General features: G+C 36.2%; 1 protein-coding gene across 2 annotated transcripts in view; it reads right to left on the minus strand.

The window, feature by feature from the left end:
- Positions 1-14,931, minus strand: part of LRP1B (LDL receptor related protein 1B) — a 1,593,459-nt gene that overhangs the window by 643,782 nt on the left and 934,746 nt on the right. For both annotated transcript variants that reach the window (XM_032479383.1, XM_032479382.1), the window contains exons 16-18: positions 9,915-10,055; positions 7,492-7,617; positions 1,827-1,943 (exon numbers count right to left, since the gene is read on the minus strand). In XM_032479383.1, the coding sequence (XP_032335274.1) occupies positions 1,827-1,943; positions 7,492-7,617; positions 9,915-10,055 (384 nt within the window). The remainder of the gene's footprint in view (positions 1-1,826; positions 1,944-7,491; positions 7,618-9,914; positions 10,056-14,931) is intronic.

The raw sequence follows: 14,931 nt of genomic DNA on the forward strand, positions 1-14,931 counted from the left end.
CTCCTATTTGCACCCTATTCTCAGCTCCCAAATAAAGTCAACCTGAAATGGCTAAGTTTTAGTTCCAAGCATAGGTGGATTCATGGGCTGGTCCTGGTGTTTATTAGCTTTGTGACATCAAGCATAGTTATTATTGTCTCTAAGTTTTGATTTCCTTAACTGTACTATGTAGACAGTAATATGTTTCTAATAGATTTGCTGTAAAGATCCAGTAAGAAAATATGTGTCTAGACTCCCTCCAACCCTTGTTCCCCTCACTTTCATGAAAAGTATGTAAATTTGCTGACATGATTACTTTTACTTATTAATGAAATTTTAGAATTATTTTTTCTCCTTTGAGTCAAATAAATTATTACGAAAATAAAAGAAAAAGTCTGACTCTACACCTGTTACTAAAAATAACTCAGCTCAAAGTCCTAATCAAAGTTCTCTAAGAGCTCATTATTTATTTTCCTAGTCATGTTGTTTTCATGGCATTTCTCATATGAATTGGGACTTTGATTCCAGGGCTGGCTCTGTATCTCATGTTTTCAAGTTGCTTGTGACTTTTCTTGTATACTGTAGATGGAGATGCTAAGAGCAGAAAAGCAATCTAGTTTTCCTAAAAAATTAGAGCCATCTAGAAGCAGACCCAGCCAGATGATTAGTCTGGACACTGTTAAGAAGAGAGGATATATTGGTCAATCCCCTTAACTGGTCAGGCTTTGGAAATTCTACTGTAAAATGCACAATTAACTGTGCTTGTGTGGTACTCTATTGCTTTCTTCCTCAGCACTGCTGCTGTCTTCCTTACAACGTCAATTACAAATTAGTGCTACTTCCATTATCTATATGGTATTCACAGGTTACAAACTCAAATGTCTACAGGGACTTAACCATGTAGTACAAAAAAATTTTTTAAAAGAAAATTTTAGGTAAACAGAGAATGTATCCCCTAAATAGAGGGATTTAAATTGAGGGATTAAAAAAAAGGCTTATTTCCCAACTGTTAGAAACACATGGGGCCAAATTATTAAAAATATATACCCAGCTGTATTATATTTTTAATAAATATGTTAAGCTGTGTCTAACATGTTTCCCCATGGTAATTTAAAACTCCATAGCCATGCCTGAACTAAAGCACAAGTCTTAGAAAACCTAGTTCCTTCTCTTATGTTTCACTATACATTACTGAGACTATGATAATACAACCTGCTGAAACATGGGTACAAATGGGGGCAATTAAATGTGCCACATTATATGACAATAAATATTTACTGTTTTCAAGAATAAGAGGATCAGTGGAAAGTGACCAGGAATTTTGCCATTAACAAAAATATTTTAAACTAATAAAAATTCTGTCCTTCAGAATTATACGACTCTGTGGAAATGAAACGATTACCATGGTAAATCTGTTACACAGACAGCCTGCTACGTGTTCTCAGCCTGCACTGCGTGTTACTCCGAGACTGTACACATGCACACAAACAAGAAACGTGTCCTTCTCATTTACTCCAAATGTCACTTGATGAGCTAGTCTGTTTGAAAAATTTAATCATCACAGACATGAGATCAATGATGCACATTTGAGGATGTCCTGTTAGCCTTATTATAATCACTTCCTATTAAAATGATTTTACCCAAGGATATGGTTACTGCCTCATGAATGGGACATATTCTGAATTTATTATTCAAATACAAACTCAGGCCCAAAAGGCAGTAATAAAAAGTAACAGATCTTCTGCCTTGTTGACTTAAAGAAACAAACAGCCTTGTAAGGGGAATTAGAGTGATAGAATCTTCTGTTCGACAGTCTCCCCTGACAGCGTGCTTCACTCACTACTTACCGCAAGACGCTACTTCATCTGTCTGGTCACCACAGTCGTCTTCCCTGTCACACAGCCATGCTCTGGGGATGCAGCGCCCGTTTCCACAAGAAAACTGGTCCACCTGGCATGTTCTGGCTAAGAAGATCAATTCATGTACAAAGAATAAATTTAGAGGCCTTTTGAACAACATTAAGGATAAAATAAATCACACAATAACCCTTTTACACAGAAGGTATTATGTTGCTCTATTAGATAAAATATTTTTAAAATATAATTTCCTTAAATTTTTGGTGATGCCAGCTTGCTTGTCTTTTCTAAAGTTCACACATTTTGCCCTTCAATTAAAGTGAATGCTAAGTCACAAGATATTCAACAATTCTCATGCACTTCCATAAATGAAGCTATGCATTCATTATTTTAAAATTTTTGCCTGGCACACTGCTTATGAATATATGGCTGAATTATCTATCCAACTTTTAATGAAAAAGGAATTTTGCATACCCTTTGTCAATAAACCCAGAAACTTGCTGTAATGTGGGAGGAAGGCCTTGGAGCGATCAGGGTAACGGGTTTTTAATTATGGGGTCAGAATTTTCTTTGACCTCTAACATTTTCAATGCATTTATTTCTTAATCTCCAAATGATCCCAAGTATGGAGCAAGAATGCAGCAAATATTCTCTAAAACACACATTTAGCCTTAAAGTGGATTTTTAAAACTCACTTTTCAGTACAATTATATAAAAATGTATAACTTTTTAATCAAAGCATATTAATGAACTTTGCTTTGGGTTCTCTTAAAGGCTTCAATGAACACACTCACAGAAACCTGTTTTCTGTTTTAGCCAAAGGCAGTGGTTTAAAATTATTCAGGAAAGGGGTTACATTCTGTAAGGAGTTTGATTGCCTTTTTCTATTACAATCAATTCAACTTTTGAAGGCATGAGAGCCTAGACAGCTTCCCTAATTCCTCTCCCAGGCCTTAGTTTGTCACATACTTATTTTTAAGCGTTTGATTTTCTTTTTTTTTTTTTTTCTTCCTTTTGTCACTCTGAGCTGCAAATCTGTTCGCATGAGTATCAGTATCCCATCACTCCTGCTTTTCATTGGATCACAGAAAGCAGTGGGATACTCAGACCTGTTAGTAGCTGGGTTAGATGAGGACTGGACAGATGAGAAACAATCAGGCTCTGAGTTTCTGTGGCTATGATTAGACAATATTTCTTAGTTTATAGATGTCCTCTTCTTTCCTGGGTTTAAGAATCATAAGGATGTGTTTCTGTTTCCTCAAAACACCCTGTGAACTTAAACACTAACAGTTGGTATAAAATAGAGTATGGTTCAAAGTCATCCAAACACACTAGAATGGATTTCTGTAAATCAAGGTTTCAAGAAAGATGCTTCATTCCATAAATCTGCAAGTTCTATCTGTCTATATAATATAAACAGATTGACTAAATGATCACCTTCTCATCACTAGATTTGTATCAAGAAGATGCAGACTTTACCTTTTCATTTCTTTTCTCCATCAGATCTAAGTTAGTTTGGAAGAGAGATTAGCGGAGCAGCCCCAGAGGCCTCTCATTTCGTAGCAAATGCTGCTCTAATGAAGAGGAAATTTACACCTCCTCAGTGGAATTGTTTATTTAGCAGTGAATCAAAAATTCACTGTCACAATGTGATTTTTTTTCTCACCCATCACTAATTATGCTTCCCCTGCAGTCAAGGAGCACTGAGAAATCTCACAAAGCACAGGAACAATACGGAGGGGGAGGAGGACAGAGCTTAACACATTGTTCCTAAACTTTACCAGTCTTGTATTTTAATCAAAGCATTCTATTTAAACAAACAAACAAAAAATCTATGTCATATCAAAATGTGTTCTTCAGTTTCTCTTGTAATAGTCTGATTTTTAAAAATACATCAGGTTTTCTTAATGTAACCATATCTGTCTAGTTTGAATTTAGTTAAAATGTAAGGGGGGATGTGACAAGAGCAAATGTTACGTAATCGAACCAGAGTTCTCTGATGTGGGAAAAAGCTGGTTTGAAATTCTCTAGGCTTGAAGCCTTGGATCGTCATGGTTACAATAAGGAAGAAAGAATTTCGAATCTAACTACTCATCTTTGGCCTCTGGGTCTCCCTCATAAATAAACATAAATGTTTTTTGTTGATGGGGAACTACTACCAAGCCCTGACTAGCAGCTCTCTTCTGCCCCTTTGCAGGTTCCGTTTCCTCCCTCTTCCAGGCACCGACTCCAACCCTCTGTCCCCTACTGAGTTCACCTCACCCTCAACAATCTATGCTCATCACTCATTTTTTTTTTAGTGAAATATTTCTATTTCCTAGAAAAGCATATGGAGTGATATCATTAATACCTCTTTGACATCATGTAGTTCTATCAAACCCTAATATTTTTTATTTGCTACAGATTTTGTTTTATTAAAAATGTATGCATTGTAGTTAAATTTCAAGACCCCATGCAATCTTTCCCAGTCACATGTCCTCTTTTATAGAGGTAACTACTATCCTTAATTTGTTTTCTTTTTTCACCCCCATACATATTTTCATTCCTATTTTTTTGTACATTTGTAAATTAACAAGCACATATAAAACTTTTTTTGCATTTTTGTATTTTGTATAAATGGTGCTAAATTATTTATATTCTGCAACTTAAAATTGTCTTAAAATTAATTCCTATATATATATATATGATCTTTTGTTTTTCATTTTAATCATAAATAGCATTCTATTATATATATAGATATATATATATCTATATATATATATATCTCCATATTATATTATATTCTCCTGTTACAACGTATTTGACTTATTTTAATTTGTCACTACTACCAGCACTAGGGCAATGAAATTCCTACTCACATTTCTTTGTGCATAGGTATTAGAGTATAAACCTAGAAATAGAATTATAGACTTGAAGGTATGTACATCTTCACATTTATTGGATTTGGCCAAATTGCTCTCCAATGTACACAATCAATTTGCATATCCACCAAAGGATATGCAATGCATGTATGACAGTTCTTTTTTTTCCCCACAATCTTGCTAACACATGATTTTATCAGATTGTTTTTTCCCCTAATTAAATAAGTTGAAATGTTATTTAGGCATTTTTCTTAAGCTTTTTGGGGTAAGGCTTCACTTAGACATCACCTCCCTCAGGAAGCTTTCCCAGATGGCCAAAGACTAATTAGTTGCTCTTTTATGTGCTCCCATTTGTGAGTCAACTTAGCACTGTGAACACTGCATTAGAATGGGCTGTTTACAAGGCTTTCTCCTTGTCTTAACTCTTAGCTTCTTAAGGAAGGTTTTTTTCCTCATCCTATCTCCATTGCTGTGATAAATATTTATTGAATTAGATCCATGAGGGAGAAATCCCAAAGGAACATAGTAGAAAATTGGCTTCTTGTAGGAAAGAATTTTCTTTTAGATATAAAGTAGTCACAATGCTAAAGGCTACAGGATATTGGATTAGAGTTCAAAATAATCCCCTAGGGAAAATACTTTATCTAGGATATATACCCATGTATAAACCCATATCTGGAAATGTATAGAAATGACCTGTCAGGGAAATTATCTAATGAATCTGCCATATTTTTCCAACATGATCAGCTACGTGACCTACTTATTTTGGCAAAACAAAACGGAAATACATTGTAACATGACAACATAAGTTTTCAAAGCTAAAGGCATATTTATTTTTCTCTTTCTCCTTTTTTTATTCAATTTCTAAAGGTTTACAGTGACTGTAACAGCCATCATACTTACACTGACAAGAAGACCTAGTAGTGAGTGGCAGAGTTCAGCTGTTGTCACTTAAAGTGGCACTTGAGGTACAAGCAAGCTGTGTTCTATTTTCTAGTGGACCATGGGCCTGGAGTATTTTAAAAATCTTACTAATTAGGATTATCTGTTTGCTCTTACGCACAGCATCTTCACTTTTACTACTATGAGTCAATAGTTAATTCCAAACGCTCCTTTAAAAATTATGTAGAAACAAGGAGATTTTAAAAATCTAATAGAAATGAAGAAGATACGATATTATGAACTGTGTTAGCAATACCTTTTATTTTAAGGCAGGAGCTGATCTATCTGTTTAGAGGTATAATGAAACATAGTCTCTGAGTTGAGTCTTAACCTTAAAGGAATCATAACTGCACTAGTTTGGAAAGATGCTTCATTGTAAATTGTAGTCCTCTTGTAAGAGCAACCTGAGAAAAGTTAGATGACCATACCTAAAATTCTAGCTAATTGGGATAATACAGTGTGGTACAAGGAACGATGGCCTTGGAGTCAGATGGATGGCGTTTCCCCTGAAATCTCACCAGTGATATGAGTTAAATCTCTCCTCCCACCTCCCCTGTGACATGAATGGACATGAAACCAGGTGCCTAGGACAAAATGGGTCTGCAGAGGTTCCTTTCTGTCAGAAGGTCTTTTGCAAAAAAACCTTACAACACAAAGAATATCTTGAAAATAATCAGCTACTCTCAAATATTGGACCAAACGTTTATTCAAGGGACCAGAGAATAACTGGGCCATGGACCCTCAGTAAATATGTCGCTTTGGAAAAAGCTGGTCAGAAAATGAGGTTGGGAGTATAGAAAGGTGACTGTTTTGTTTTTGTCACCATTATTGTTTCGTACATGGTGCACAGCTCTCTGGAAACAATTTATAGTTAATTCACACTTTTTCAGAGCTGAAAGAAATCGATGAGGAAACTGAGGTGCAGGGAGGCACAAGTCTTTCCAAGAACGCCAGTGGCAAAACCAAGAGTACAAAGCAGGCTTCTTGACCTCTTGGTATTTTCCATATGCTGCCTTTGCCGTTCTCACTACTATGTTATAGTAATTTTTATTTAGTAAAGCTTATTTTGGCAAAGAAGGAAGGTGAGGGAGTTGATACGTTTTGACATTAGTGTATGTAATGATTAAAAAATTACTGATCATATTAATGAGTCACCAAATATATTACTTTTTCACCATCATTTAAAGACAAGCACTAGACTGCTGCTAGGCAGTATTATTTTTCAACACTTATCTGACTAATAACGACCTTTTTGGCCCTCTGTTGTAACCCATACCACAAGCTGGATATTACCATTCAATGAGAATCTGTCTAGGGATTCAAAGATTTATTGCAATGGGATAAATTATATGGAAATGTAAATAGGCTTAGTGGTCATGGGACTTCAGAAGGAAAAATAAATAAATAAAAACACCCCACATAAATACTGTGCCAGAGACAGAAAACTATTTACAGAAGTATTCTTTAGCAGACTACATAAAATACATAAATTATTTTTCAAGGTTAAAAAAAAATAGTCCTGCTTGTGAGGCAGCTTCCATTACAGTATGCTAACAAACCTCCACCTCCACCGCCAAGTAGGGTCAAGTCTTGCCCAAGGAGTGTGTGGACAGTTATCCAGAATGGATAGATAAGGTACCAAATTACTTTGGAAAGTAGAGTCACACCCAAAGATTAAGGATAATGTAATTTGTATTCTAGCCTCTGTGGCATCAAACTCTGACTTCATTTACTACGGCAATAACCAGATCATCAGCACAAGGAAAGTTCAGCTTAGTTCAAGGCACTGACCTGCATTTGTATGGAGACTAGCTTTGGAGGAGATTTATGTATATACCCAAGCAAACCTTTACCTGCACAGGTTTGACTGGATTCGTCCTCGTTGCTCCCACAATCATTGGCTCCATCACAAAGCCATCTCTTGGGGATACAGCGATTATTCTTGCATTTAAACTGATCATCAGGACAGCTATGATTGACTGTGGTGGGAAGGTGGAGGGAGAGGAGAGAAGCAAGTTTAACGATTTAAAATTGGATAAAATTAAGATTATTTTAAAGTATAGTTGCAAAAAAGTTATAGTAACTGTAACATAGTACAATAAATATGTATCTTCTGTCATTCATTGCCTCATATTTTATAAAAATAACATTCTAGGCTCTGTTAAAATGTAATATTTTTATAGAAAATATCAAGTAATTAAAGTTCATATAAAATGAAATAGATTCATTTTTCATGTCTTCACTAAAACCAGCTATATCCACTAAGTTTTATCGCAATAGGTGATTCACTTTCAGATATTTCAGCAAAAACATTGAAAATAAACATCAAATTTTAATGTGAAATGAGGATGTATCAAATAACTTAATCATATATCAAAAATACTTGTTCTTTAACCCGCAATCCACTCCAGTACTTCTTGAAACATTAAATAAGCTTAATTTGGTTAGGCTTTACTCAGTGTTTCTTGGGAATGGAAGGAAAACACAAAAAAGAAAAATGTATCACTTGTGTCCTGGTGGTGTTGCTAGATATGAGATCCAGCATAATTTTAATAACAAAAATGATCATCATGAGTCTTTTCCCCTAAAACAAATGCGCAGCCACAGCATTTACTGAGGACACAACCAATCCTTACGTGAGAGTCTGTGCACAGTTTAGGATTAAACCTCCAATATCTAAGCACAACGGGAGGCCAGCTTAAAGCTAGCCTTCGGTGATGACTTTTCCTGCTTTCTGGAGGCTAAATTCCTAACTGAATTGGCATGCTCTTTAGCATTTGTTTCATAACTTCAACCTTCTTTCTGAAGTAATTTTCTCTGTGCCCAGTAGTTGCACTTCTATATGATAAAAATAAATTTTGATATTAGTTTTACTTAGAATTTGAAAAACAGCCATTTTATCATGCTGAGTAATAGCAGGGCACACACTGCATTCATCTAAGGTAGGAGCCTAATTTAGCCAGGGAAGATTTAAAGGAGGTAAAGATTACAAATTAATTATTCAGGAGGTAAAAGAGATGAGATTTACTGACAGAATTGAATATGGACTATACCTAAAATAGAAGACTTTTGGAGAAGCCAAAGGTGTAGGCTCCCGTGATGGGAGGAGAAGTGATGAAAATAATCAAGAAAAAAATACTGACTAGGAATTTTAATACTACAATTAGCAGTGCAAACGTAATGCCCCCTATATTCATAGAGGAAATGCGTTTCTTTGTGAACTGGTGAAAACAGCAATCACACAGATAGAAGCACGGACCTCCAGGACTAATTCACGAACACTGTGATGAAATAGTCATGCTCTGTGACCGTGCATGACACAGATGCCCAGACCAACTTAGTCCATTCTTTGCAAGGACTCTTTAAAACCTCATTTTCAGATTCTTGACTTTTAAAAAAGGAAAAGGAGGATTGTCAATTAACTCTCAATTAGTTCAGCTACTTTAACTTAAAGTGTCATTAATTGAAAAAACTATTTTCCTTTTAAAATAATATATCGAAGTCAAATCAAAAGAATGAAGATATGTCCACATACTTCTCTCCATATAAAATATTTTGTATCTCTCAAAACCAGTAAGGTAGCTGACTCTAATCAAATGTATTTTCTGAAGTTTAATCTGCTCCTTGAATTGTTTTCCTTCCACATTTGTGGGACATTTCCTTATCCTTACCAGAAACATGAAACTACTCCTATTGCAGCAAATGACAAAGAGCTAAACAGAAGCCAAAGGGGAGAAAAATCAAACCTTTAATCTCTTTCATAATCTGAGTGCCCCGTATGTGTTTCCTACCATGTACTGAGCCAGTGAAGTTAGGTAATAAAGTGTTCTTAACCCATGTCTGTTTCCTTGGATCATCTTCAGGGTTTTGTTGCCAAGAAGCAATGGAGTGGATCGTGACCTTCTGTACCAGTAATTTTGTCTTGAGGGAGTTTAAATTGATTTTCCACATCTTTAAATTCAGAGATCCAGAGGGGTCTCCTATAGCAACCTTCTAACAATGGTATGAGGGGCTGACTGCACAAAACAGGGACGAAGAGGACTTCTGGAGCAATCAAAATCATATTATTTCAAAGATGGGGAAGGATGAGAAAAATAATGCTTTAAAATATACAAAGGAAGTAATCTAAGATCTACTCTCTATACAAAAGGATGACTGAGGAAAAAAAATGAGTTCAGTCAGCATCGAAGACATTTTTAGACTTTCCTCAAATGCTGTGATAGTTCACACATCCAAAGACTCAGACAGTTTTAACATAACTTGAAGGAGAACATACAGCAACTGACTGAATCTTCATCACTCCCATCTAGACAGTCATCATCTCCATCACATTTCCATCGAGCTTGGATACAGTGTCTGTTTTTGCAGCGAAATTCTCCAGCCTTACATATGTGAGGTACCACTTCTCCAGGATTAACTAGGGTTAAAAAAAATCCAAGATACATAAACATACTAGATATATTCAGTTCATTAACATGTAAGTTTTGTCATAATAACAAAGCGCTGATTTCATTTCTTTTGTAGAAAATATGAAAACATCTTAACATTGTAGTGACAACCATCTCTGGAAATGAGAAAATTTTAAGTTTTTCTGACAATAATTATTCTACTAAGAATTCTAAAGATTCGTTTTAAGCAACTGTCACCAAAATGATAAATCACAACAACAACAACAATAAAATACCAACTTATTTTTGTGTTGAGTTTGCAGTGTTACTTTTTAATGAGCTTTCACTCATAATCTAAACTCCCACCATGGTAACCTATGAATTAGGCATGGTGGAGAAGTTACTACCTCCACCTTAAAGATAAGCAGACTAAAAATTAATCTAAGTGAAAAGACAAGGGACTAGCACACAGGTTTGACGGCTGTATTTACTTTGTTGGTCTGTAAGTGCAGAGGGGAAAAAAAACTCAGTTCTGGTTAAGGATTCCAGAAAGTACTCAGTTAATCAGAACAATCTCATTATATATCCAGATTCTGTGGAGTCTTTTCTCGACGTATTCCATGTTCTCTAATCAAATGTCAGGAATTCAGTTAATTAAGATTTATTCACAAATTCAAAGTGTTACTATTCTTCTGTTCTCTTTGAGTAGATTCAACAGAGTCTACAAAGAGAAGGGAATACGTGGCAATAGTTAAAGTAAATGATTTGTGTTTCATGGACTGAAAAAGGCGCTGAATTACCAAAAATTGGTTTATTGCTAGAAGAAACAGAAGCCAGTTTTTCCATCCCAGTTCTAATGGCTTTAAACTTTATTTTGGATAACTAGTTTGGACTGACGAACTGCCACAAAACCTATATACACTCTAATAACAAGGGATACTGAGAAAACATATGTGGCATTTCCAGAACACTTTGTGTTTCACTCCATTAATCCTTGTGTCTCCCCTGCTGCAAAGAGTGGGAGAGGGAATGTGACTCTGAACCATAACTGCAGAGACCCTGCTTCAGAGAGCTACGTTGCAAGGCGCAGGCATGTGGAGTATGGGCTGGACGAGGAAGTCCATCCAATATAATCCAGATTCTTATTGAAGTCCTTAAGGGTGAAAAATAGTGTGGTTAATGAGCTATTCTATTAGATCAGAGGTAATCCTGCATGTCCTCTGTCACCTCTCAGACAAGCAGACATTGTACAGGGGTTGACAGTAATTTTTCTTCCCTGTTTAATCTTTTTCAATAACAAAATGCTGATGCAGCAATTTCTCTAATGATGTCACTCTGTAAGATCTCTTGAAAGTAACACGTTTTGTAAAAAAAAAATACATATATACACACACACACACACACGCACACAGAGAGAGAGAGAGAGAGGGAGAGGAGAGAGAGAGAGAGAGAGAGAGAAAGAGAAAAATAGGAGAGAGAACAAATCTCAAATAGGAAATGACCATAAATAAAAACAAAAATGGGAGGTCACTGGGCCTTCTACTCCTTCCCAGAGTGACTTTTTCTAGCAGCTGCTGAGAATGAAGATGAGAATGAAGACACAGTGGAGGTGTCCTTTGGGATGGGTCTGACCATCTCTAGAATCAAGCTTTTCTCTCAAAATCTCTAGACTTGATCATTAAAAATACACAGACTTCCCTTATTTTGAGTTTCCTCTGCTCAATTAGACCTTGAGATCTTTGAGGGCGGTATAGTTTCTTCCTCTTCTTCTGAGCTGGAACTCAATGAATAGTACTTTGATTAACTTCCACTCTATAATCATTAAGTCTGATAGCCAATAGTTTCTCAAAGTTTTTAAAAACAATCTCTGTCAGACAGGAAACCTGATTTGAGATGTAATAAGCTTCCTCCATCATTTAAGGTCAGCTTTACGATTTTCTGTAGTCTCTCCACTGTTTACGTCAAAGACATAGTAAGTCGATTCTGTTTCACAGGTTGAGGATTGAAAAACCCAAGAAACCATTGGTTCTCTTCTGATAACAGTCCCACCAATTTAAAAGGCTTAGCTTTCACAGTCATTTGATCAAATAACTCAACCAAGTTTTAAGGAATGATAAATATCTATATGCAAGAGTGGAATTATAGTTGCTTCTGAATAATTATATCTACATAAAAGAAGATTAGTCCAGGGAAAGACAAACTACCCCAGGAAATTGATATTTCTAAACCAAATATTCTTTAAAATAATCAAATTCAAGATAAGGTCTTTAAGTCCACTTAGAGGTCAAATGTTTTCAAGTGATATTTAGATCATTATGGAACGAATGCAGATAGGAAGAATTCTCAAACTTGTTTTAAACATGGTTTCAAACACACATGGGTAGTCAGTTATTTTCGAATAATTGGTCTCATATAAAAGTGGTGATTTTCAAAAACAGATGATGTCATGTCTAAGGTTTCATTTTCATTTTTCATAATAGGTTGTGAATAATTGCTTGAAAACCAGTAGAGCTAACCTCCTGAGATAATTTCGTCTTTTTCTATTTACTGCTTCTGATAATGACTGACATCATTGTCATTAATATCTATAATAACAGATATAATAAAACATTCAAAACTACTTCTGACTTTTGAAAGTTTGTCTACAACTCCTCTAAGCCCTGTAATTTGTTTGAGAGGCATTTCTCCATGGTGTTTCTACATGTCTTGTGCCAGCTTTTATTCTGGACTTTATTTTTCAAGGATGTTGATATGACTAACAGCCTTCGAAGACAAACATAGTGCTTCCTTTTAGAGCAGAGAGTAGGTTTATTCCTTGACCAGGACAGTAAAGATAACGTCTCCCTTCAGGGCAAAGGTTGGGCTGATTTTCTAGCAGACTCTTAGGCTCAAGGTTCTTCAGCTGTGATACAAACTCACTGTGGGTGCAGCATCCACCTGGGCCTGTCTGGGCAGGGTCCTCATATGATGTGGGGGTGGGTAGGGCAAGGAGAACCAATGGGAACATGAAACGTATACTGCCTGCCTTGCCCTGAGGGAGAAAATCCTTTGTGTCTGATCCAGACACACGCTAACATGTTAGTGTGCAACTAGCGTAAAATTTCAGACCCTCCATAATTCTTGACCTGTTAGTAAAGGATGTTTTTAGGATGCTGAATTCTGATTTGCAAAGTCTCCTAGGTCATTTGACATCATTAAATTTACTCTAGCCCTGACTCAAGTCTTCCAGGTGAAATCAGTAGCCATATCACAGAGAAACCATGTCATGAACACTGACTGAGTTTGTTCAGGACGCATAATGATAAAAGACAGGTTATTTTTGCGCTTACAACGCCCATTATCAAGACAGCACTTAAAGTGATAGGTGGTAATCTGGGTAAGATGGTAGCTGAGACCTCCCAAGGCTTTTCCCAGCATTGACCTAACTATGCAATTGGGTAGCAATGTCATCTGTGGTACAGCCCTAGCTGACGGACAGGCAATCTACTAACTGTCGCAAGAATCAACAAGATGACGAAGCACGTATATTTGCCATCATATGAGAAAGTGAGCAACATCCATAAAAACATGAGATTAATGTTCTGTATACCTTGTACAAACCACTTATCAAGGAGTTATTTTATAATTAACGTTTATATATCTAATGTTTTCACTTGCAATTTTTGGGACAATGTCACATACAAAACAGAACTATGCCTAGAACAGAACAAAGTATTGAGTAGATGTTCAAAAATATGTGTGGCCTGACTTTCTGGAATTAGCAGAGATTGATAATTCTACATTACAGCCGTTATTGTAGTGAGAGATTCTGTCTCTGGAGACTGACCACGCTCTCAGGAAAACACGATTACTTCAACCAGCTCCGCAGCTAATGCCCTTCCCTTATCGTCCAAGAATGTGAATGAAGTTGGTTTAATCTAAGGGAAAACAGACTGATACTCAGATAGAAGGAAAGGAAGAGTGATAAAATCCCCCCCAATCAAAAAAGTGAACACACAAGAAAAGCTCCATGCACGTCACTTTGCTCCCATACTTAACATGGTGGAACCCACATTGCAGCTGGGTGCTTAGGCATGGCCACCTATTGCTTTCAGTATATTAACAAATGCTATAATTACAAGCTTGGTTTCAGGGTTGTGCTTCACACTGTGAATTGAAAAGGGATGCAAAACCTGTAATTCTACTCCCAGGGTCACTTCTAGTAAAAATACTACATTATCTCACCGGTAAGAAAACTGACAAAGGAATAAACAATCCTTTAATGTAACCAAGATCAGAAATAAAATGGCATGAATCATGGCAGTCCTGGCCAGGGACTGCCAGTTCTCACACATCCTATAATTCCTGCAGTTAGAGCACGGGAGTTGGAAGGTCGCTGCATGACTCTTCAATACACTGCACAGGGAAATAGGTGCTCTAGAATTATTTTCTTCAGTAAAAATTGGTAAGAGTGGTTGTCAGAGTTAATGTTCAGATTTTAATGAAATAAATGAAGAAATCTTACTAATGGACTGTTTTGGTTTTACTTTAGTTTGGAATCATATATTTGGATCGCAGCTCAGTGACTGGACTTAATACGTATGTTCTTGACCTTGGTTTAATAAGCTGTTGTGCCCATGAACCTGTGCCTACGTCTCTAATTTTGCTTTTCTTTTCAACCCCAGTGCGGTCATCTATTCTAAACCAATTCTTGTCTCCTCTCTCTGTTGATCTTGTGCTGTTGACTGTATCAAAATCATGACAACTTAGTCATAAAAGCATTAGTCTCAGTACAAAAAAAATAAAATTCAGTTTCTCTACTGTCCCTCTGTGTCTCACGTAAGGACATATTTATTTGTTTAACAAATGGTTTTTGCATTTTGGGAGTACAGAACATCTAACTATCCCTTTACTCAGGCAGGGCAA

Source organism: Camelus ferus, chromosome 5 (assembly GCF_009834535.1).
Source record: "Camelus ferus isolate YT-003-E chromosome 5, BCGSAC_Cfer_1.0, whole genome shotgun sequence".
Lineage (NCBI taxonomy): Eukaryota > Metazoa > Chordata > Mammalia > Artiodactyla > Camelidae > Camelus > Camelus ferus.